Source organism: Podarcis liolepis (assembly GCF_965112155.1).
Source record: "Podarcis liolepis genome assembly, chromosome: W".
Lineage (NCBI taxonomy): Eukaryota > Metazoa > Chordata > Lepidosauria > Squamata > Lacertidae > Podarcis > Podarcis liolepis.
The window spans coordinates 33,756,955-33,780,209 of record NC_139568.1 but is presented as its reverse complement, the minus strand read 5'-3'; the positions used below and the strand labels follow the sequence as shown (position 1 = coordinate 33,780,209).

The 23,255-nt window shown below is 49.2% G+C and overlaps 1 protein-coding gene across 1 annotated transcript; it reads left to right on the top strand.

Moving 5' to 3' along the window:
* Positions 1-4,581: 4,581 nt before the first annotated feature.
* LOC310697842 (putative helicase senataxin) lies at positions 4,582-12,262 on the top strand (the record flags this gene model as incomplete). Its single annotated transcript, XM_083484466.1, has 4 exons — positions 4,582-4,668; positions 5,175-6,179; positions 8,774-9,250; positions 12,038-12,262. Exons 1-4 carry the CDS (start codon positions 4,594-4,596, stop codon positions 12,260-12,262), a joined length of 1,782 nt encoding a protein of 593 aa, XP_083340592.1. The 5' UTR covers positions 4,582-4,593.
* Between the last annotated feature and the right edge of the window lie 10,993 nt (positions 12,263-23,255).

The following is a 23,255-nucleotide window of genomic DNA, read 5'->3' as shown; positions in this document are numbered from 1 at the left end:
CTAATACTTCTAAAATAATCATTGTTTAATAAAGATACTGGTCTGAAATTCTTTGGGTATGGGGTTCCTTGATCCTGTTTGGGGATTAGTGTTATATACGCTTTTTCCCATGAAGATGGAATTTCTTCCCCTTGAAGAATTTGGTTCATTACCTCCATCAATGGCAATGCCAATGTTCCTTGGAATACTTTGTAATACACCAAGGATAGTCCATCAGGTCCTGGCGATTTCCCTAATTTGGTTTGGTTCACTGCCGTATTGACCTCCAGCAAGGTTATCAGTGCATTGAGATTTTTGATTTGTTATTGGAGAGGTGTGGTGGATTAGATTCTAGGATGTACTGGTAGTTCTCTATTTTGGAAACGACAACTAATCCAGAATGTGGTGTTAGTATCTTGGCTCACAGGCAGAGGTACCTGGCCTCCCCCGAGGCAACTGAGCGAGATACTGTGCTTACCGTCCGTCTGCAACCTCGGCAGACTAGGTAAACAAACCCGGCGATTCTTCTCAATAGTCGTGAGAAGAACACACCCTCTGCTTCTCTCTCCCTCCCTGCATTCTCCCAGGGAGGAGAAATGAGACAGACAGGAGTCCTTTCTACGTGTTTTATTCCTGTCACTCAACAGTACATAGAAATGTGACTGCACCCTTCAGTCTCCATCAGAAGAGTCACAACTCCTCCCCTGTACTTCCAGCACAGGTCAGATGACACTCTGAGCTAACATCCGGTGCTCAGTACAGAGAATAGGCTCCACCTTTCCCCCAACAGTACAGTGAGAAACCACAACATCCTGTTTTGCAATCCAGCCATCTGGAGCTGGCTTTTGCCTTGGTGCTTTTTCCTGACATGTGGCAGCTAGTCTTGTGACTGGGAGTGGCTGCCAGGACCAGGATCTTCACTGGCTCCCAGTACGATTCCGAGCAAAATTCAAAGTGTTGGTGCTGACCTTTAAAGTCCTAAATGACCTTATCCCAGTATACCTGAAGGAGCGTCTCCACCCCCATCATTCAGCCCGGACACTGAGGTCCTCTTCCGAGGGTCTTCTACTGGTTCCCTCACTGCGAGAAGTGAAGTTAAAGGGAACCAGTCAGAAGGCCTTCTCAGTAGGTGGTGCCTTCCTGTAGAATGTCCTCCCTTCAGATGTCAAGGAGATAAAGATCTACACAACTTCTAGAAGACATCTGAAGGCAGCCGTGTATCAGGAAGTTTTTAGTGTTTTATTATGTTTTTATATATGCTGTAAGCCACCCAGAGTGACTGGGCAGGGTATAAATAATAAAATTATTATTATTATTATTTGTTTGGTAATCTGCTCTAGTCATCCAAGTCTTCAGTCTGGCTTGGTGGTCTATAGCAGACACCCAAAATAAGGTGACTGTAGTTTCTCTCTCCTACAAGTTTTACCCATATACTCTCCTGATCAGGTTTGTGAGAGTCTTAGCAAACACATTTTTGCAAACCACTGTGAGATGCAGCTCAATCTCTTGCCAGAAGTCCTTGCTTAAGAAAGTGGAGACCATGATCCAAGAAGCCAAACCCTTCCTGATGACACCACCTGTGCAGCCAGTGGTTTACCTCCAGTATTTCCCTCTCTCTTCCTGGGCCACAACCTTCAACAGGAAGGAGTGATGAAAAGACCACCTGTGCCCCAAGGCTCTTCAGCTTCCTGCCCAGAGTCTCATAGTCCTATGCTATGCATTGAAGGCTTTGTGTGGCATTATTTATTTGTACCCACATGAACCAGAAGGAAGGGGTAGTGGTCAGTGGGCTGTATAAGACTTGGCAACTTCTCTATCACATCATGAATCACTACACCTGGAAAACAGCACACACACACCCCAGGACATACCTCCACACACTGCTGACTCTGTCCCCCTCAGTACCATCATCACACATCTCAGTGGCAGGAAGCATTCTGTACACTGTACCATCCACAGCCAACTTGGTGTGTTTTGAATTCTGCAACTGCTGTACTTGATCCACTGGCTCAGAATCAGAAAATAGACTTCTAGCACGGTAGGAGTTTAATGCCTCTAATCTGGGTTATCAGCATACTCATCCATGATCACCAGCCTTAGATCTGAAGAGGTTAGTTCAAGAATGGAAAAAGACTCCTCAAAGTCACTTTGGTGCTGCTAACACAGTGGTTTGGCTTAATCCCCAGAGGCGCACACCCTTGTCTCTCCAGACCAGGGCTTTTTTCAGCCAGAACTGAGTTCCACCACCTCTTCATAGCATACTGGCAGCTGTATAGCATCACGGCACCCAGAGCTGCGTGTCAGAGGCTTTGGGCTGCATCCTGCCACTCGTGGCTTTGTGTCGGAGGCTGTGGGGCAGCACGTCAGAGGCGACTTTGTAATGTGGCAGTGGGGCAGAGAATCAAGCCTCTATCGGGAGAAGCTGGCAACTCTCCCAGGCACCCGGCTTGATCTCCGGTGACCTCCCTGGCTGCATTCTCCAACAAACAGGCTAGGTCTCTATAGGCGACCCTTCCCAGCGTGGGAAGAGCACACCCACTCTTTCCTGCTCCCCTGTCAGGGGAAAGAGATAGTCAGAAGCGTCTATTTACATGGCTTTATTTCTGACTCTTCAGCATTACAGAAAACATGTCTGCTCTCTTCAAACATCGGCAAACAAGTGACAAGGGCTTCCTGTACAATCACAAGAGGAAGGTCTCATATTACACTCTGAGCAAGTTCCGGTGAACTGCCCTGTGAACTGACTGGAACGCTGTTTCCCACAGGCAGCCAAATCACATGATGTCAACAAGCTGGATGTCTGCAGCTGCGATGAGCTCATATGCTGACAAAGCGTGCCCCCCAAAAAGTGTTTTCTCCCTAAAAAAAGGCTTAGCAACTTTGGCTCCCCCCTAAAATAAGCTCAACAATTTAGTATTGTCCATCAAAAAAACATCTGCTTTCCATTATCTGTGATTAATACATCAATCCTATTGACCTAAGGTTAAATGCAAGTTCTGTTATGCCTAGCATTCTTTTATCCATTGTCACAGTGATTATATGCTTACATGTGATGGTTTGTATATGCTATTCACAATAAGCACCCTCTGCTCACTCAGAGAGGTATTTACAGTTCTTTATTTTGCATATGTAAAAGCAGCACAGTACAATCATGCATCCGAATCGTCTGGTTCAGATTCGGGGAGTGGTCTTGTCCTGCTTCTCCTCCAACAGAAGAGGCGGCTGGAATGTTCATGGGACGTCTCTGATCCCTGCGCTTTAACCCTCTCCTTTCCTGTGCCGAAGGCACAGGCATAGGCTCCCCGTCTGTACCTGAGCTCCCTGTGCGGTGCTGGGGCTCTGCTTCAGCATCGGAGAGCCTTGCCTCCTCCTGGCTCTCCCCCTCTTCCCCTTCCGTCATCTCCCGATCGTTTCCTTCTGACTGTTCCCGCTCTGACTCTTTTCTTCCCCGACTCCAAGGCGTCCCTTGCCAGTCCCGTGACATTCCATTCCATCAGAGTTTGTTCTCTCAGTGTACCAGGACACTGGGCACACATAACTTCTTGGTTAAAAATAATGTTTTTTCTCTGTTAGAATAGGTTAGTTAAAGTTCATACACAGATGATAAAACTAATACAGCATATGGAGTCCTAAAGGCTCAAAATGGATCCTGACAAGATGAAGGAAAATGGAAATTTCTCCTTCACGTAAACTATATCTTAGTGTTAAATTTGAAGCAGGCATTTGAGCAGAACCTGGGTCTCAGTTTAAGTTTGAGAATAATTTAAGTGCTCCTTGTGACAAATTACATTGTAAGACCATAATCATTCCCATAGCCTCGGGACTCCAAGTCAGTGAGGAAATAACACTGAGCTTAATTACATTTTATTCTGTTCTTTTCTGCCCCCCCCCGCCCCCCCCATCTCGAGCTTTCAGAATAGTGTGTACTACACATTTAAATAAGTAGCTAATGGTTTAAACCTGTCATGGACTGTCTGGATGCGGGGGAGTGGTGGGAGGTGCCAGCTGGAGAACCCCCAAGGGATCCTCCAGGGGAAGAAGGCTCAGAGCCAGGGGACTGATGGTGGGATGCTGAAGAGTGGTCAGAGGAAGAAGAGGGAGCGGACTGGGAGAAGGTGGTGTTGGAAGCTGAAGAGGTAACAGGGTTTAGTGAACAGGAAGAAGCTGGGGCAGAAAGTCATAATTCAGAGGCTGGAGAGGAAGGGGGCCAGTAGACCAAGAAGAGGCAGGCTGCTGAAGGACTAAGGAGTGTCTCCCTTCTATGACCAGCTCCGCTCCCCCCGGCCTCCCAGAACATGCAGAGAAATGAAAAGAGCAGAGGAGAGATTGGTTGCGTGCAGACGTAGTCTCCGACTGCTTGGAAAAACCCCTGGAGAGGAGAGACCATAGGCAGCTGTGGGAGGGCAGGGACCTTCAGTCCTTGCAACTTCTGCATTGGGCCAAGACCTACTGGGAAGAGTTGCTGGGATCACTAGGCCTGCACTGTTTTTGTTTCCTTGAATAAAGAGTTAACTTCACTGACACCAGTGTTTTTTTATTGCTGACCTTCACATGACTGGCTCCTGACAAAACCCTTGGCTTTCTTAATATTTTTGAAGGACTAAATCTGAGCCCATGTCGCACTATGGAGATGAATTTGTCACTTGCAGCCAACTGGCGTATGACTACCACATTGAAAAGCCCCACAAGGTAACTTGCTTGTTGATCTGTCTTACTGTCTTCTTCCATGCTTGAAACATGGCTATGTGGACGGTTCTGGATTATAGTTATAGAGAAGTATCAAATTACATCTGTCCTCTAGAACAGAAGCAGTCTCCCTCCTCCATGTTTGTTTGAAGGGTGGTTTTTTATTGGCGACAGAATTCACCCCCTTGAAAACCTTGTCTTTTTTTCATTTTTTAAAAAAATGTTTCTAGCCTTGTTGGCTGGCAATACCCCCCCCCCCCGCAAAAAAAAAGAGATCACTGTATAGTGACTAGTATAGGGACAGGGGACCTGTGGCTACAACTCCCATAATTTCTGATTGTTGGCCATGCTAGCTGGGGCTGGTGGAATTTGAAGTCCAGCAACACTTGAAGGGTGACAAATCCCCCTTTCCCATCCTCGTGAAATCCTTGAAGTGAGGCGGGTTGTTGTTGGATATGCAGAGCAGGAAAGTTGAGAACATGCTGCTAAACATTGACTTCCTGTTTCAGGATACCATTTGTCCTGATTACTGCCTCTACTTGTACAAAGATATGCAGACTCTGACCGACCTGTTACATTCTGACATCGGCCAAGACATGCAGTTGCACAACAGCACTTTTTTATGGTTCATCCCTTTTATCCACTCCCTTATGGACCTGAAGGACCTGGGGATTGCCTACAGCATAGTGGTTATTCATCACCTGTGTTTGGAAATACAAAATGTCCTCAGTGGCACTGTTGAGACTTGTGACAAAGTGTCTGAGTTCTTCATCTGGATCTTGGTGACTGTTGTTGAGTGCAGCCTTAAGAAAAATTGCCTTCATTTTCTGTGGATCAGCTCAGAAATGTGGGTGTGGATAGTGGTGAAATGTGTCATGCTTCCAAGTACGGTGTTCATGCCTGGCATTGAGAGAAGAGTTGTCAGGAATAGCTTAAGAAGCACAGTGACATCACCATCTTGGGAACCTGAGCCCATACAGTTTGCCTGCATGAAACTGATCCGTAACACCCTGAAGGAAGGGTATCAGGTTGTGCAGTCACCCACTTGTAAGCAGTTCCTTGATGAACTCAACTTGCTTCGCCGTAGCCACAAGCACTGGGAGCTGAGTTCCCTGCAGGCTCTAGAATTACAGAACACTCTGAAGGAAATCATATGGAGCATCATGAGCAAATCGTTAAATCCTTCCTCCCTTGTGAAGAGCCCTCCTGTTTGTGTAACTTCACCTACTTTCCTGATGAACCACAAAAGGCAGGAAGACAGGTGTCCAATGAATATGGACAATGAGCACCTACCCTGCTTGTCTGTGTTAGCAAAAAGACACATGGATGCCCAGAAAAATGTGGTGTCTCATCAATGGCCAGGGGTCCAAAACAAGCAAGATCCCTTCTACAAAAGCTTTGGCCTCGGTTTTCAAGACCTGGAGACCAAAGACTTCAGCACAAAGGAGAAGCCCAGTTCTTCCAGATCTCTTACAGAAAAGAATGGTAACAGCAGCAGTGCTTCGGAGAGAAAGGTTGGTCTAAATCAGTGTTTCCCAACCTTTTTTGGGCAAAGGCACACTTGTTTCATGAAAAAAATCTCAAGGCACACCACCATTACAGCCCCGTGACGTCAGCGCGCAGCGTCACGCCGGGAGGGACATGAATTGCTAGCAAATTACATAATCACCTCTTTGAGGGCTGGCTCATCTTCTCCGAAGGCAGAACCCCATTAATTAACAGCACAGACTCACACCATAGCCAAGACGAGGGGGGAAAACCTCAGTCATGCACAGTCATGCACATGTGGGGGCTAAATGAGGACGAAGACCGGACAGAGAGCAGGGTTCAAATCACCCCACCTGGCCAGGACAATCCCTGGGTGCTCCCTTGGGCCACTCGCCTGACCCACCTCGCAGGGCTGTTGTTGCGAGGATAACACGGGGAGAACCACGCGCGCCCCCGGGAGCTCCTTGGAGGAGAAAGTGGGCGATGAATGCAATGCACAAAATATATGAGAGGCGACCAGGTTTTGCAGGTGAGGGGCCCCCGCCAGCCTCTGCTTCCAACACCCGGCGCAACGACGCCGAAGTTTCCCCCCGGGCTCGGCTCGGGGAGCAGCGCTGCTCCCCCCCGGCTCCCCTTCGCCCTCCCGGCTCTCTCTGCCGCCCACTGGGGACCCCCCTCACCTGCCAAGTCCGGAGCGCCGGTGGAAGTTGCATGCATGCATGCAGGGCGCCGCATTGCCATTGCATTGCACTGCACTCCATGCAACGCCTGCACGCATGCATTGCCTTGCACGCCCGCCAAGGGGTCTCCCCGCGGTCTGATGCGTCCCCTCCGGCGCGGATGCAGCATTGCAAAAATAAAACCCCCCAACGCAGCCCTACCTGGGGGGCAGCCTCCGCCTCCGCCGCTCCGCCTCCGCGGGGATCCCCGGGCTCCATCCTGCCGCCCGATCTCCGCGGGGGCGCAGGCAGGCTGCACGGGGTCTGCGCGGAAGAGCCCCTGTCCGCCCGGCCGCCGCCGCTGCGCTCATTCCATGGCCGGGAGAAGAGCGCTTCAAACAAAACGCCCAGCCCGCCAGGCCACGCTGGGAAACGTAGTTTGCGCACCCCGCATGGGCGCGGAGCCCAAGGGCGAGGGGACTACGGTTCCCGGCAGCCCCCGCACCGGGGACGGAGGGGGAGAGGCCGGGTGCAGGGATGGAGGGACGGGTGGGCGAGCGAGTGAGTGAGTGGCAGCCGCCAAGCCTTGGCCGAGAGCCAGGAAGGGCCTCCCCGGAGGAGGAGGAGGAGGAGGGAGGCGCAGAGCGGGAGGGAGGGAGGGAACCCCAGGGGTCATCTAGTGACGGCGCCCCAATTGAAAATTTGACTTAAAAAAAAAGAAAAATCTTTTGAATTTTTTAATTTTTCCCGCGGCACACCAGGCAACATCTCGCGGCACACTAGTGTGCCGCGGAACAGTGGTTGGGAAACACTGTGCTAAAGGAACCAGTTTACCCATTGACTCTAGCCAGGAAAGCATCATCCGTCACCAAAAATGCATTAAGAGGAAAGCTAAAGGCGCTGTTAAAACTTTGTCTGCCCGAGAGAGCAATAAGTTGTCTGCTGGTGCAGATGATTCCCCAAACCAAGTCATTATTTCTGACGCTTCTTCAGATGAGGATGAAAACAAAATGAAAGCTGGTAGAGAGAGCAGGAAAGGGCAAGTGGACGTGTGCCTTGAGAAGAAATTCAGTGCCCCAGAGCAAGAGCCATTGACTACTCCAGACCTCATACATCATACAGCAGCTCGTGAACGCCACATCGGCAAGGGAAATGCAGTGGTATGCTCAAATTTCACAGGGATATGTGCTGGCAATGGAAGCTGTTCCAGGTGCACAGATCCAGTTCTGCCCAGTACATCAGCATCTGCCAGTCCTTCAGGGTCAGCACCTGCTGTCAAAGAATCCACTATTCAGCCAGGGAAGAGCTCTGCAGAATATGGGCAGGTTAAAACAGCTAGAGAAAGTCCCAAGGGAAGCACCAAGCCAAGCATGCACAGTAAAAAACCACTGCTGGCAAAACTGGCAAGATCTACTCCTGCTCTGGTCCCACCCAACGAAATCCAGCATATGCCAGCCCCAACCTTAGTGACAGAAAAACATGGCCTATCAGAGAAAGTCCAAAGAGCAGCCGAACTTGCTCAGTGCACACAGGACAGTCTTGCTGAGTTGCGCAGTTACAGGGAAATTGTTGGCGAGGTGGATGTTCCCCAGGAAAGGACATCACAATTAGTAAATGCTCAGCAACTAACTACTAGAAATAAGAACAATTTTGCCTGCCAAAAACGTCAGCTCTATAGGCAGACAAACCCCAAAGAGAGAGAGAATTGTCAGTGTACTCACGGAGAAACTCAGGAGGCTCAGCCAGCCAAAAAACCCAAGGCAGCAGAGCTAAGACCTGTGCAGTCTGCCAGTATGGTGGGGGTGGAAAATCAGAAGGAAAGTTCTGCTGGAGCTAGTAAAACCAATCATTTGACCTTTCCAGAACCCTCCTCTAGCCCATGTGACGAGGATGTGGCTTTGAAAAAGAGAGAGCCCCAATTGAATGAGAACAAAGATGGTGACGGCTTCTTTCTTACACAGTTGGATCCAGTGGACATGGAACTGTGTTCACAAATAGAAGATGGCAGTTACCTCTCAAACATGGAAGTCAATATATCTGCAAGCCCACTGCAGGGTAGTAATGATGACTTGCAGTTCAAGACCCCGACGCTGAGCAGCATTCTCCAGCCTCGGATTTCAAACAACACCCCTCAGTTGCTGAATGTGCAAAATAACCATATTGTCATGACGCTGCCCACCCCCAGAGCTGGTTCTTGGAACAAAGTGCACCAACCCTTTGCACAAGCAAACATTGTGAATGCCCAGCAGAGAGACCATGGGATTTTCACCAGAGAGGTGCTGAAGTGGAACTATGACATGTTTGCAAACTTTAAACTGTTTGGGCCACCAAGCCATCTCCTTCAGTCTATTGTTGCCCCTGTCACAGCCAAGTTTGAGGATTACAATGACTACTTCAATACTTTCTTCCCCTTAATGATGCTAAATGCATTTGAAACGGTAAGCTGGCAACAAACCACCTCATTTTTCTCTTTCCTCCTCAAAGGAAATCCTCCCACTAGCTGCAATTAAACTCTCTCTCTCTCTCTCTCTCTCTCTCTCTCTCTCTCTCTCTCTCTCTCAAGTTGACACATGTTTCCAAATACACATCCATTTTGTGTTCAACTTCCCCGCCCCCCTCCATGGTTTCCCCCGTATTTTTTAAATTTGCTGCATATTATCAATATTCTATACCTTGTCTTTTCCACACTGTACTCAACAACAAGTATTCAGTTGCTGTTCTTCATTCAAATCCTACCTACGTTTTAACATGTTTACAATAATTCTTTAAATATTCAACAAAAGGTTTCCACTCCTCCTTAAAACCTACCTCTTCTTGATCTCTAATTTCCATAGTTAAGTTTGCCAATTCGGCATATTCTGTCAATTTAAACTGCCACTCTTCTTTAGTAGGTGTTTCCTGATTTCGCCATTTTTGTGCATAGAGCAGTGTTTCCCAACCGGTGTTCCGCGGCACACTACTGTGCCGTGAGACATCGGCTGGTGTGCCGTGGGAGGGAGGCGGGCGAGAGGCGGCGGCGGCGAGGATCCGGCGGGGGTGGGGGGAGCGGGGGCCGTCGCGCGCAACCGAACTCACTTGGCGCGCTGCCGGCTTGTCCTCCTTCAACCCGGGTCGGGCCAGGCCTGCTCACGTCCCCGGATCCCCTAGCAGCAGCCGCACGCTCTCCAAAAGCGCAATGCTGCGCGCAACCGCTCGGCCAGCTGGTGCTCTGCGACTCCGCCCTTTCCCCTCCCAGCGCCGGAGGGTTCGCGCGACCGCAGCTGTTCCCTTTCGCAGTGCGCGGGAAACAATTCCAGGCCGATTGCCTTGTGCCGAAAAGCACCGCCTCTCCTTCTCCAGCTCAGGCCCGGGCCGCCGGCTCCCCGAATGACGTCACGGGGGCGGGGCTTTAATGGTGGTGTGCCGCGAGATTTTTTTCCGGTAAACAGGTGTGCCGTTGCCCAAAAACGTTTGGGAAACACTGGCATAGAGTACTCTTGCTGCTGTTGTAGCATACAATGGGTTCATCTGTCTTCTTGAAACATCTGACCCAATTACCCCTAAGAGAAATGCCTTGGAGTTTTTTGGGAGCATCACCTTATGTAATTTTTTAACCTCATTATAAACCATCTCCCAAAAACTCTTAGCCACTTTACATGTCCACCACATATGGTAAAAAGTGTCTTCTGCTTCTTTACATTTCCAACATAAGCCTGACTCTGATTTGTACATTTTTGCTAGCTTACTCGGTGCCAAGTACCATCTGTGAGTCATTTTCATAAAGTTTTCTTTCAAAACATAACACACTGAGAATTTTATATTCAATTTCTACAGTTTTTCCTATGCCTTCGTCTTTATATTGTGCCCACATCGCTAGTTCAGTGGATCATAGCAGATTTATCTATTTCAATCTTTAGTTTCTCATCCTAAAAGCCTCTTATACACCTTTGAAATTAGTTTTCCTCTGTTCTCTAAAAACTCTTTTTCAAACTGAGAGCTTTGATTAATAAACCCATGCTTCTTACCTTGTTTAAATACTTCAATCAGTTGATAGTATTGCAACCAATTGATCAACCAATCCTTTTTATCCTCTAACTTCTTAAGCAGGCATAGGCAAACTCGGCCCTCCAGATGTTTTGGGACTACAATTCCCATCATCCCTAGCTAACAGGACCAGTGGTCAGGGATGATGGGAGTTGTAGTCCCAAAACAGCTGGAGGGCCGAGTTTGCCTATGCCTGTTCTTAAGCATCACACCCTCTTCTGTGAGGTCCAGTAGGTCCCTATAGGTCACCCATTTCTTTTCCATGTTTTGTTTTTTTCTGTGAAATTGCTTTTTTAATTACATTTTTCAAAAATATTTTGACAAAAATACAGATCCAATATTTTCAAACAAATACCGTATTTTTCGCCCTATAGGACGCACCTAGTTGTTGTTGTTTTTTGGGGGGGATAAAGAAAAAAAATATTTCCCCCCCCCCAGGCACAGAGCTGGAGCGGGGGAAGCCCAAGCTTCCCCCCACCCCAGCCCCCAGAACAGCCTGCTATCCGCAAGCCTAGGGAGCCGTGCCAGTCTGTTTGGTTTAAGTTAATCCTGCTAATGAGCTTACATGTGTACAATAACATTTCCAGTAAGTCTTTATACTTCTCTCAGACTCTATATAAGTTCTTCCTGAGTACATGATTTGAGAACTTTTTATATATCGTCGCTTTACCATACCATAAACATACGTCCCAGCTAAATTCATTACCGTATCCTTCTAGATCTAGCAATTGTGTATTATCAATACAATCAAAAGTCTGGCATTGCAAAGCCACCTCTATCTTTAGTATCCATCAAAATGTTATGCTTTATTCTTGGCTTTCTCCCCGCCAGACAAATACTGAAATATCTCTTTGCCATTCCTTAAAGCAGCTTGTGTTATTTATTATTGGTATTGTTTGGAATAAGAATAACATCTTAGGTAAAATATTCATCTTTATGGCTGAATCCTTCCTAAAAATGAAAGTTTCGTCCTCCCCAATTAAACTTAAGCCACACCTGCACATACATTTAAATCAGTATTGTACCACTTTAAACAGTCTTGGCTTCCCCCAAAGCATCTTGGGAACTGTAGTTCATTAACGGTGTCAAGAAGAGGCTCCTATTGCTTGATTGTTAAACCACTCTAGAAATTGTAGCTCTGTGTGAGAGGAAAAGGGCTCTCCTAACAACTCTCAGCATCCTTGACAAACTCCATTTCCCAGGATGCCTATGTCAAGGACATGGCTGAATCGAATGCCGGGGAAGAGTCCGACTCTGGAGACCAAAGATCGCAGACAGAGCAGGAGGAGGTGGGCTCGACCCCCTTTCATCAAGAGTTCCCTGACTCAGCTAGAGAAAGGGGAGGGGGAGAGATAGACGGCTGTGGGAGGGTTGCTAAGCAACCAGCAGAAAGGCAGCGGGCAGGGAGTTCTTCTTTTGAGAGCTGAAAAGGTTAGAATGCAACGGAAGTGCAAAAGGGGAAAGGCTGGACTTTGGCATCCTTCTTGCTGTGACAAGGGCGGAGACTTAGAGTGACTAACTTGTTTCAAGAGTGTCAGGCTGGGAGCTGCACTCTGGATGTAATTTATTATAAATGTACCATAAAACTGACAGGGAGTCATTAAATCTTATCAAGGCTTGCTTGCCTGTCTGAGATCATTACAGCCTATGCGGGAAGGAGCCATGGCTGTTTAAAGTGGTATAACAGTGCTATGTAGGGTGTGGATGTTGTCTTAGGACAGGAGGTGGGGGAACATCTGTGACCCTCCAGATGTTACTCAACTACAACTCCCATCAGCCCTAGCATATGGCCAGTGGCACCAGGGATGGATGGATGGATGGGCATTGTAGTCCAGCAATATCTGGAAGGCCAAAAGTAGTAGTAGTAGTAATAATAATAATAATAATATTTATTACCCCACCACTCTGGGCGGCTTCCAACAAAATATTAAAAATACAATAAAACATCAGACATTAAAAACTTCCCTAAACAGATTCCCCACACCAGCCTTTGAAAGGTGTGTCTCGTTCATACAAAAGGGATTTTTGTAAGCCTAACTGTTGCACTAGTGTAGTAGTGGACTCTAGGGTTTTTTTGGCAAGGGGGAGCGGGGTTAAAAGTGTCCCATTTGGGTTTTTTTTTGGATGGGGCAGGTGTTGAATGTTTTTATTTAGTTTTACAAATGTATGTATCAAAATTATGCTAATACATCAATAGACATTTTTTTTAAGCAATACAGTCCTCCCTCCCAATCCCACTAAGCGAGAGCATGTGTATTTAACAAAATACATTGCATCACAATTGTCCATGAGTAGATGGAGGCTGCTAATTCGATGGATTCTGTGAAGGGATGATGAGCTGCTTGTGCGTAAAATCGTAGTCCCTCAGAGTTTGTTCAAGTCCACAAACCTCTGTCTGTGACGGAGCCCCTCAGACATGGCTCCTCTAGTCACTGGCAGATTCCGACAGTGGTTGCTTTCGGAATCGCTTCCAACATAAAAGCTCCTTAACGGAAACACGTTGTCAGAGCTGCTTCCAGATCCTAGCTCACAGAGGATCACGCTAGCCAGCGGTCACTTGTAAAAGTCTTTTATTGAGTTACAGTTTCCATTCTCAAGCTGCTGCGCGCAGCTCTACGTCTTAAGGGTCAGACCGGCGAAGCTCCGTCTGAGTCTCCGCCCCCTGTACACCAACTTAATACCCTAGCCTTACTCCACCTTTTCCGCCTGACTGTTCTTCTCTGGGTCCCTCTGCCCCCCGTGGTCTCTTCCTTCCGGGATTCTTCTGACGCTGACCCCCCGGACCCTCCTGTCTCCTTGCGCCGGGCTTTAGGACCTGGCTCCCTTTCTGGGCTGCTTACTGCGCCACCTTCCTGTGCATTTGAACTTGGCGCGCGCGCCCAACCTTCCACTTTCCGTCTGACCGTTTCTTCGCTCCCCGATGGAGGTGTGGCCACTCCTGACTCGTGCCCTCCCTCCTGTTGTGAGCTGCCAGCGCTTGATACCTGGCGCCCTTCCTCTCCCCTGCTCTCTGTTGGTGACGCTGGTCCCGATTTCCAACTGCTCCCCTCTGAGCCCCCTCTGGCCCTTTCTTCCTGGGGTGTCCCCCTAGGCTCCCCCCTTGCCCTGGCCACTGGTGCTCCTTTCTGTGAATCTTCTGATTCACTGGAAAGACTCGGAGATCTCGGGTCGTCGTCATCACTCATCTTTTCTTCTGCCTCCTCCCCCTCGCTCTCTGTTTCCTCCCTTGCCCTTGCCTCTGCTCCTGAACCCCTGACACACGTCTTCTGGACTCGCGGCGTGACAGTTTCCGGCGAGGAGTGGGTCTCCCTATGGGAAGTCCAGAAACCTCCCCACTGTTCTCGCTGGACGTGTCCCTGAGCCCTCCCTCTTGCTCGCTTTCCCTCAGAGACCCACCTCTCCCCCTGCTGGTTCCTGCTTCAGCTGCTGGGTCTCTCCCAGCCTCCGTGAGCCCTTCCACCACCTGTCCCTCCGATGGCAGTTCCCTGACATCCACCTCCCCTCCAGGACCCCCGTCACCCCCTCCCGTTCCCTCTCCTCTGGGCGGTGAGGAGGTAAAACCCCGAAAAGAATCCTCTTCATCTTCAGATGTCTCGAACATTTCCCTCCATCGGTCGCCGTTCCGGGTCGCTGAATCCTCCTCCTCCTCGGAATCTGTGAACCCCTCCAACTCCTCTTCATCATCTGTGGTAGCAAAGTATTCCCTCCGGAACCTCGCTACAGGCTGAGGTTTACGTGGGAACCTCTGATGAAAAGTTTCTATTAAGACCTCGTCATTGACATCCTCTGCCATGACCCAGGTGTTTTCCGACTCCGGTTCCCCTTCCCACATTACCAAATACTCCACTTGATCTCCCTTCCACCTGGAATCGAGGATCTCCGCCACATGGTTGCTGTGTTCCCTTTCCTCCATTGCTGGTCCCCGAGTGAACCCCCCTTCTCTGTCCCCTTTATACGGTGACAGCAACGACCTGTGTGGAAAACTGGGTGCAGCTTCATGTGGTTCGGTAACCGGAGTCTGAAAGCCACTGGGTTGACCTGTTGCGTGACTTCAAATGGCCCCAATCTTTTGGGTCTTAACTTCTTACAACCCCCTTTGAATGGTAACCCTTGGGTTGACAGCCACACCTGGTCCCCCACCCTAATGGTTTCACCTTCCCTCCTGTTTTTGTCTGCCTGCCTCTTATACTCCTCCTTGGCCCTGTCTAAGTTAAGTTGGAGCTGACGATGGATCGCTTCCATTTCTTCTACGAACTGTTCGGCAGCCGGGACGCTCCATCTCTCCCCTCCCCCCCCTGGGAAAGCCCTGGGATGGCACCCGTAATTAGCCAAAAAGGGGCTCATCCCTGTGGACACGTTCTCCGCATTGTTGTAGGCAAATTCCGCCAACGCCAGCTTCTCCACCCAATCATTCTCTCTGTCATTGACATAACACCTCAGATATTGCTGGAGGATGCCATTGGCTCTTTCCGCCTGCCCGTTGGTTTCAGGATGCCGGGCAGTCGAAAAATTGACCTCTACATGCAGTAAGCTCATGAGCTTCCTCCAGAACCTGGAAGTAAATTGTTTCCCTCGGTCTGAAACCACCCTCAAGGGGGCGCCATGCAACCTAAACACATTTTCTACAAACAATTTCGCTGTTTCTTCTGCCGTGACAGCATGTGAGCAGGCTATAAAGTGGCCCATTTTGGTTAACAGGTCTACCACAACCATGATGGCTGTTTTCCCTCTGGACTTTGGGCAGATCAGTCATGAAATCTAGGACACTGCTTCCCATGGTCTTTCAGGTGTGGGTAGCGGTTCTAATAACCCCGCCGGTGCCCGCCTCTCCCCTTTGGCTCGCTGGCATTGGTCACAACCTCTCACATACTCCCGCACATCTTCCCTGACCTTGGGCCAGCAAAATTCCCTGGTAACCAGCCACATGGTTTTGTGTTGCCCAAAATGCCCCACGGTGGGGCTATCGTGCAGCTGCTTGAGTACCTTCCCCCTCAACTCTCCTTCAGGTATATACAATGCTCCCTTGTAATACAACGCCCCGTTTCTCTCCTCAAAACCTCTGGGTTTATCTCCCTCCCTCCTGAGACCCCTGAGTTTGTCCTGGGCGTATTCATCATTCTCCGTTCCCTCTACCAGTTCTCTTTGCCCCACCAATGCCGCCCCACACACCCAGCGGTCCTCTGGAATGACATGTCTCTCTTCGGGTGCTCCCTCCCCCTCCAAATAGTCAGGTTTGCGTGAGAGAGCGTCCACCCTAATGTTCTCTGGGCCTGGCACGTAACAAATCTCAAAGTTAAATTTGGAGAACTCCTGGGCCCATCTCACTTGCCGTTGGTTGAGCACTCGTGCCGTTCTCCAATACTCTAGGTTCTTGTGGTCAGTGCACACTTGCACCTTATGTTGTGCGCCAATTAGCAGGTGCCTCCATCTCCGGAAAGCCTCATGAATGGCGAGTAGTTCTCGGTCGTACACCGTGTAGTTCCTCTCGGATTTGTTCAGCTTTCGCGAAAAAAAGGCACACGGTCTCCACTCTGACTCCTCCTTCCCTGGCTGCAGAAGCACCGCCCCTATAGCTCTGTCTGATGCGTCAGTTTCTACTCTCATCGGTTTTTGTAAATCCACATGCAGGAGCTGTTCTTCAGAGGCGAAGGCCCTTTTTAGTTCCTCAAATGCTTGCTCCGCCTCCTCAGTCCAAACGAATTTCTTCTTACTGCTGAGACAGTCCATAATGAGCGCCGTCAGGTGGGCAAAGTTTCGGATGAACTTACGATAGAAGTTCCCAAACCCTAGGAACCTCTGCACATCCTTCTTTGTTTTGGGTGTTTTCCATTCCAGCACTGCCTGGACCTTGCCGGGCTCCATGGCCAATCCCTTGTCTGACAGGCGGTACCCCAGGAATTCCACCTCCTTGGTATGAAACTGACACTTCTCCAGTTTCACCCACAGCTGGTTGGCTTGCAGCCTGCTCAACACTTCTCTGACGTCTCTCACATGCTGCTCCTCATTCTCAGAATACACCAACACGTCATCTAGGAAGGCCACACAATTCTTGTAAAGCAAAGGCCCCAGTACGTGGTTCATAAACGATTGAAAGCACGCAGAGCCTGCTTGTAGGCCGAAGGGCATAACGAGATATTCAAATGCTCCCAATGGGGTGAACATGGTGGTTTTCCATTCATCCCCCTTCCTTATTCGTATCAGGTTGTACGCCCCCCTTAGGTCCAGCTTTGTAAAAATCTTTCCCTTCCGCACCCTTGTCAAAATGTCGTCAATCCTGGGCATAGGAAAGGCCACTGGTTCTGACACGGCGTTCAAGGCCCTGAAGTCACACACCAGCCTCGGCTTGTCCGTGTTTTTTTTATCCACAAAAAACACTGGGCTGCCTCCCACCGCTCTGGACTCTCTGATGAAGCCTCTCTAAATGGCCTTGGAGTGGTCCTAGTATATTTCTCTGCTAGGTGTGACAGCACAAGACAGTGGTCAGATGTTGAGTACTTCGTACGGAAAGCAGCCTTGGCTTCAGAGGTTATGTTATTATCCTCAAGAAATGTTGCCAATTTAAAGCAAAGGAAATGGGCATATAATTTCCCCATTATGGAAAGCAAACTAATTGGCCTATAGTTGCCAAGATCTATAGGTTGTCCTTTCTTGTAAATTGGGACCACAATTGTATACTTCCAGCTAACTGGGATTTTACCTGAATTATTAACCTCTGTGGAAAGAGAATGTGCAAACTGCTGTATTTTAAAAATAATAATAAAAGGATAAAGAACCAACCTGATGCAACTTTGGCGAATAGTCTCTCTTGCTTTCTGATAGCTCGCATTGTTGACTGTGGGGGCCAGGAAGTCATGGAAAAGGCTTGTAGTGCCACCTGGTGCCTTGCTGACCTCGGTGACCAGCACTCTGAGCTTACAATGTATTAGAATGTATTGACCCTATAAGGAGTTATGTTCCCCCCTCTGGGCAGTGTAACCCTATATCGTTTGTGGGTGGGTTAAAGCTTGACCGGATGAGGTAACGTGAGACATTGGAATGCAGCCATGCGGCTGGAGAGGACAAAGGAATAATAAACGGACTGGAGGAAGGGGAAGAAGCATGAATTGAGCTGCCCTCAGTCCATGGAAATATTGCTGGCCTCTGTGTCTTTATTTTATGCTTAAAAAGCACCATTTGTATAACGGCTGGCTCCGACAAGTGGTGCCCCGTGTGAGGCAAACTTAAAAGTGTGAGGCAACTTAAAGAAAAGAGGCAAAATTAAAGCAAACAGTCTGAGGCAGACTAAGAGGATTTTAATAGAAACTGTGAGAGGATTTTCAATCCAAGCAGTGGTTATCATCGGCTCACTACGTCCGGCAAGGATCTTAAAAAGATCCCGGTGAGTTCGATCCCTTCTATTATATTGATTTTTGAAAAATGGGCAGCTCCTTGACTACTCCACAACAGAAGTTTTTAAAAGACTTAAAATTTCTCCTCTCCTCCAACAAATTGGAAGTTCCGGAGGGTGATTTGATACAGCTCATTCTGGCTATTGATGAACATTCTCCCTGGGACTTGGGTGTAATTGCAAATGGGACTTGGGAATTGAAACTTTGGGAAAAGATTGGTGAACATTTTCATGAGCTCCCCAGCATCAGTACTCGGATTTTAAATGCATGGTGCAAGGTTCGATATGCTATGGCTTCTTTATCACCAAAAAATATCTCCCTGGCTGCATTGCCAACACAACCTTCAGCTTCTTTAATTCAACCTTTTGTGCTGCCATCAGTTCCAATACTTGCCCTGCCAGCACTTCCAGACCCCAAACCTCCGGACTACAGTTCCTCACCAGAGGACCCAATCCTGCAAAAATACCGTGGTCTGGCTGGCAATAATCCAAATCTTTCAGAGGCAGACCCAGCTACCTCTTTTCAACGTGCAGCCCTTGCCTGTTCCTTATCTCAGGATACCCTGGCATTCCCTGTTATTGTGCCCCCTGCTGGTGCTCCAGCAGGAACTCAAGCCCAGCACCAACCTTTTGACTTTAAAATCTTGAAAGAGCTCCAATTGTCAGTCAGGACAAATGGACTTCAAGCACCATTCACACAGGCGCTTTTGGAAGCCACATTAGCCCAGCTGTTGGTGCCAGATGACATCAAGCTTTTGGCACGTACAGTTTTACCCCCATCAGCTGGTGTATTATTTGCTCATGAATGGGAAATCGCCTGTCGTGGTTATGCTCCTGCCTTACTGCAACAAGCAAGAGGGAATAATCCTAATCTTACCCTCGCAGATGTGATGGATGCTATGATGGGGCGTGGGCCCTTTGCTCAGGCTTCAGTACAAGCCACACTGCTGCAGATTTTATTGAGGGATACTGCTCTTGCTGCTAAACAAGCAATGAGAAAAATCCCAGAACCCACCAGTATTCAATCAAGGTGGGGTTCAATCAGGCAAGAAGCAAGAGAATCATATTCTTCCTTTATGGACAGACTGCTTACAGCAATGAGTCGCCAAATTGAAAATCCTGAAGCCAGACAAATTATTATCAAACAATTGGCCTTTGAAAATGCCAATGAGGATTGTAAGGTTGCGTTAAGACCGATAATACACAATCCTGCCACAGACACAGCAGCCATGCTTCGCATTTGTCAGTCTGTTGGTACAGCCACTCATAAGGCCCATTTGCTGGCAGCAGCGCTAAATAAAAACCAGCCTGTAGCCATCGATAAAACTTGTTTCCAGTGTGGCAAACCAGGACACTTTAAGGCGCAATGTAGATCCACGCAACAGCCTAAGCGTCCTTCTACCAAATGTCCAATCTGCAGAAAAGGCTTTCATTGGGCCAATCAATGCAGATCGCTTCCTCAAAACCAACAGCAGGGTCAGCACACTGCCCGAAATCAGCAAGGACAACAGCAGGGAAACTGGCAGCAGGGCCCACCCCGGGCCCAGACAAATCAATAGGGGACCCCCCGGAGTCCAGGGAAACAGCACCACAACTTCGCCTGACTCAGGACGTGGAATTCCATTTGCCTTTCTGCCCTTTAAAGACTCATGTTCTCACTGAAGCAGGGTTAGACAATCATGCCACTTGTCTGGTATTGCCTTTATTATCTGCACAAGCAACAGGAATTCATGCGGTACCGATGCTAACACACGGACCATATGTGAATTTTCCTGAGATCACGCTATATGCGGATCGTCCATGCAGAATACAATCAAATACTTCAGTGGCGAAGATTATTATTTTCCCCCCATCCGAACAACTGCCCCTAATTGCAGCAGCCATGAACATTACAGCCTCGCGCCCTTCTGTGTCTCTGACAGTGGGAGGTCGACGCATTGTGGGAGTTCTGGACACAGGGGCGGATGTAACAGTCGTGGCAAAATCTGCTTGGCCATCCAGTTGGCCCACCTGTCCAGCCTCACAAGTTATTGGTGTGGGAGGTGAATCACAGGCACGGCGCAGTCTCCACCCAATACTCATCCAAAGCGATAGCGGGGTGCAGATCACCCTCTATCCATTAATAATGGACATTCCAGTCTCCTTATGGGGGCGCGATATTTTGGCTATTGCAGACACCAAATTGGAGTCAAATTTATTCTAACGGCCGCCCCTGCACTTCCACGCACCGCACTGCCGTTATGATGGATCACCTCTACCCCAGTATGGGTGGAACAATGGCCTCTACCAAAAGAAAAATTAGCAGCGGCGGCCCAGCTTATTTCTGAACAATTGACCCTTGGCCACATTGAACCGTCCTCATCTCCTTGGAACTCCCCAATTTCCGTTATTAAGAAAAAATCAGGCAAATGGCGTCTTTTACAGGATATGCGGAGAATTAATCAACAGATACAGCCAATGGGAACTTTACAACCTGGCATGCCTAATCCAAATATGCTCCCAAGAGAATATCAGTTGGCTGTACTTGATTTAAAGGACTTTTTTTTTCTATCCCACTGGATCCAGCAGACAGGGAACGGTTTGCTTTTACATTGCCAGTATATAACAATTCTCAACCCACCCAGAGATATCAGTGGGTTGTCCTGCCTCAAGGCATGCGGAACTCCCCTACACTTTGTCAACATTTTGTGAGTGAAGCATTGAAACCTTTCCGCAGGCGTCACCCAGAGCTTTTGTGCTATCATTTCATGGATGACATTTTAATCGCTGCTAAGGAACTCCCGCCTGGCATTTTTCAAGAACTTTCTGCCACATTAGCGGAAGCGGGACTCTGTATAGCGCCGGAAAAAATTCAATTGACGTTGCCTGCCACCTACTTGGGACATAAAGTCTCTGCACAAGCACCGCTGCCTATTGTTCCCCAACTGACTATCCCTTCAAACATGAAGCTTGTGCAATTACAACAACTTCTTGGGCATTTGAATTGGGCTCGCTCTTTCCTTGCATTACCTACCAGCACATTATCACCATTGTTTTCAGCGCTCGCAGGACACAAGGATCCAGCAGATGTAATCCAGGTCACTTCGGCAATGATCACTGCATTACAAACTGTTAATCAGCACCTGTGATCTGTTCTCGTGGACAGGATCACAGAGGCCTCTGCACACGAGCTGCACCTGGCCGTATTTGCTACACCATTGTTGCCAACAGGAATTTTATATGCTCAGACGGACAAGAAGAAGACTATCTGCATTATAGAATGGTTACATTTACCTCATACCCCTCCGAAGAACATTTATTCAGTAATTGAATCCACATCAGACATTGTTATCAAAGGACGTTCACGAGTGTCAGGGGTTCAGGAGCAGAGACGCAGAGAAGGGAGGAGACAGAGAGCGAGGGGGAGGAATACGAAGGAAGGATGAGTGGGGATGACGACCCGAGATCACCGAGCCTGTCTAGCGAGTCCGAGGATTCCCAGAAGGGAGCGCCAGCAGCCAGAGCAAGGGGGGAGAGCAGGGGGACACCCCAGGAAGAAGGGTCCAGAGAGGGATCAGAAAGCAGCAGTTGGAGATCGGGACCCACGTTCCCAGCCGGGAGCAGCGGGGAGAAAGGGGACCAGATATCGGGCTCCGGAGACTTTCAGAAGGAGGGAGGGCATGAGTCAGGAGTAGTCACGCCCACCTCGGGGAGCGAGGAAACAATCAAGAGGAAAGTGGAGAGTTGGGCGCGCGCGCCAAGTTCAAATGTAACGGAAGCTGGCGCAGTCAGCAGCCCAGAGAGTGAACCGGGTCCCAAAGCCCGCCGCAAGGAGGCGGAAGGGTCAGGGGGGTCCGCGTCAGAAGAGAGTAGGAAGGGAGAGACCCAGGGGGGCAGGAGGACCCAGAGACGGAAGGAAAGGCGCAGGAGGTGGAGCAAGGCTAGGGTATTAAGCTGGTGCGCTAGAGGCGGAGACTCAGACGGGTCTTCGTCGTTCTGACCTAGAAGAAGTAGGGCTGCACGTTGCAGTTTGGAAATGGAACCTGTAATCCAATAAAGACTCTTTGAAACTGAACGCTGGCTGACTTGGTCCTATGTGAGCTGGGACTGGGCGGCAGCCCTGACAGTAAGACCCGTCTCACAAGCTTCTGACACCTGATACCTCGCAGCGGAGACAGAAGCAGCTGGAGGAGGGGATCGGTGTGTGGGAGCAAGCTCACGACGGTTGGCAAAGATGACGGAAGCAGAGAAAGTTTCAGCGCTGCAACAGGCAGTTACCCAATTGAATGCGGAGGTACTGGCATCCAAGAAAAGGGAGGAGGATGCGGCAGCCGCCTACCGAGATCTCCACGCCAGGTTTGAAGCATGGGTTAAGCATGGGCAGCCAGGACCCAGACCGGAGGGGGTTGGGTTGGCACGGAGAGCAGGAGGGCTGGTGGCTCACTTCGATGGGAATTTACAACAGTACCCCAACTTTCGAGCAGATGTGATGTGCGCACTGCAACTGCTGGCAAAAGACTTTAGAGATGAGCAAGAGAAAGTGGGGTTTATACTGTCCCATTTGCATGGGGATGCGAAAGCGTGGCTGCGCAATTTGTGGAGGGATAAAGATCCGGCGCTTCAGAGTGCAGATGCCTTTATCAAAGCGATGGATGCATGTTTTTTGTCTACCATTGATGTGGATCTTGCCCGACGGGAGATTCATGGACTGAAACAAGGGAGGGCGAGCGTCCGGCAGTACCACGCCCGCTTTTTTGCGCTGGTCAGTGCATTGGAATGGGACCGGGACTCGCCCCCAGTCAGGGACCTGTTCTGGGAGGGTCTCAGCTCTGCTGTGAAGGATGAAATTGCGAGGGGGGAGAGGCCCCGAAGCACGCAGGAGGTGGTCCAAAGGGCGCTGACTGTGGGGGTGAGGCTGGAAGAACGTCCATGGTGCAGAGATGAAGGACGCGGAGGGCGCGAAGCAGCGAGAAGTTTCTCTTTCGTTCCAAGGGAAGCAGCGCGTGCGCAATCCACACCTCCGCCAGGAGGGGGAGTGGAACCTATGGAAGTGG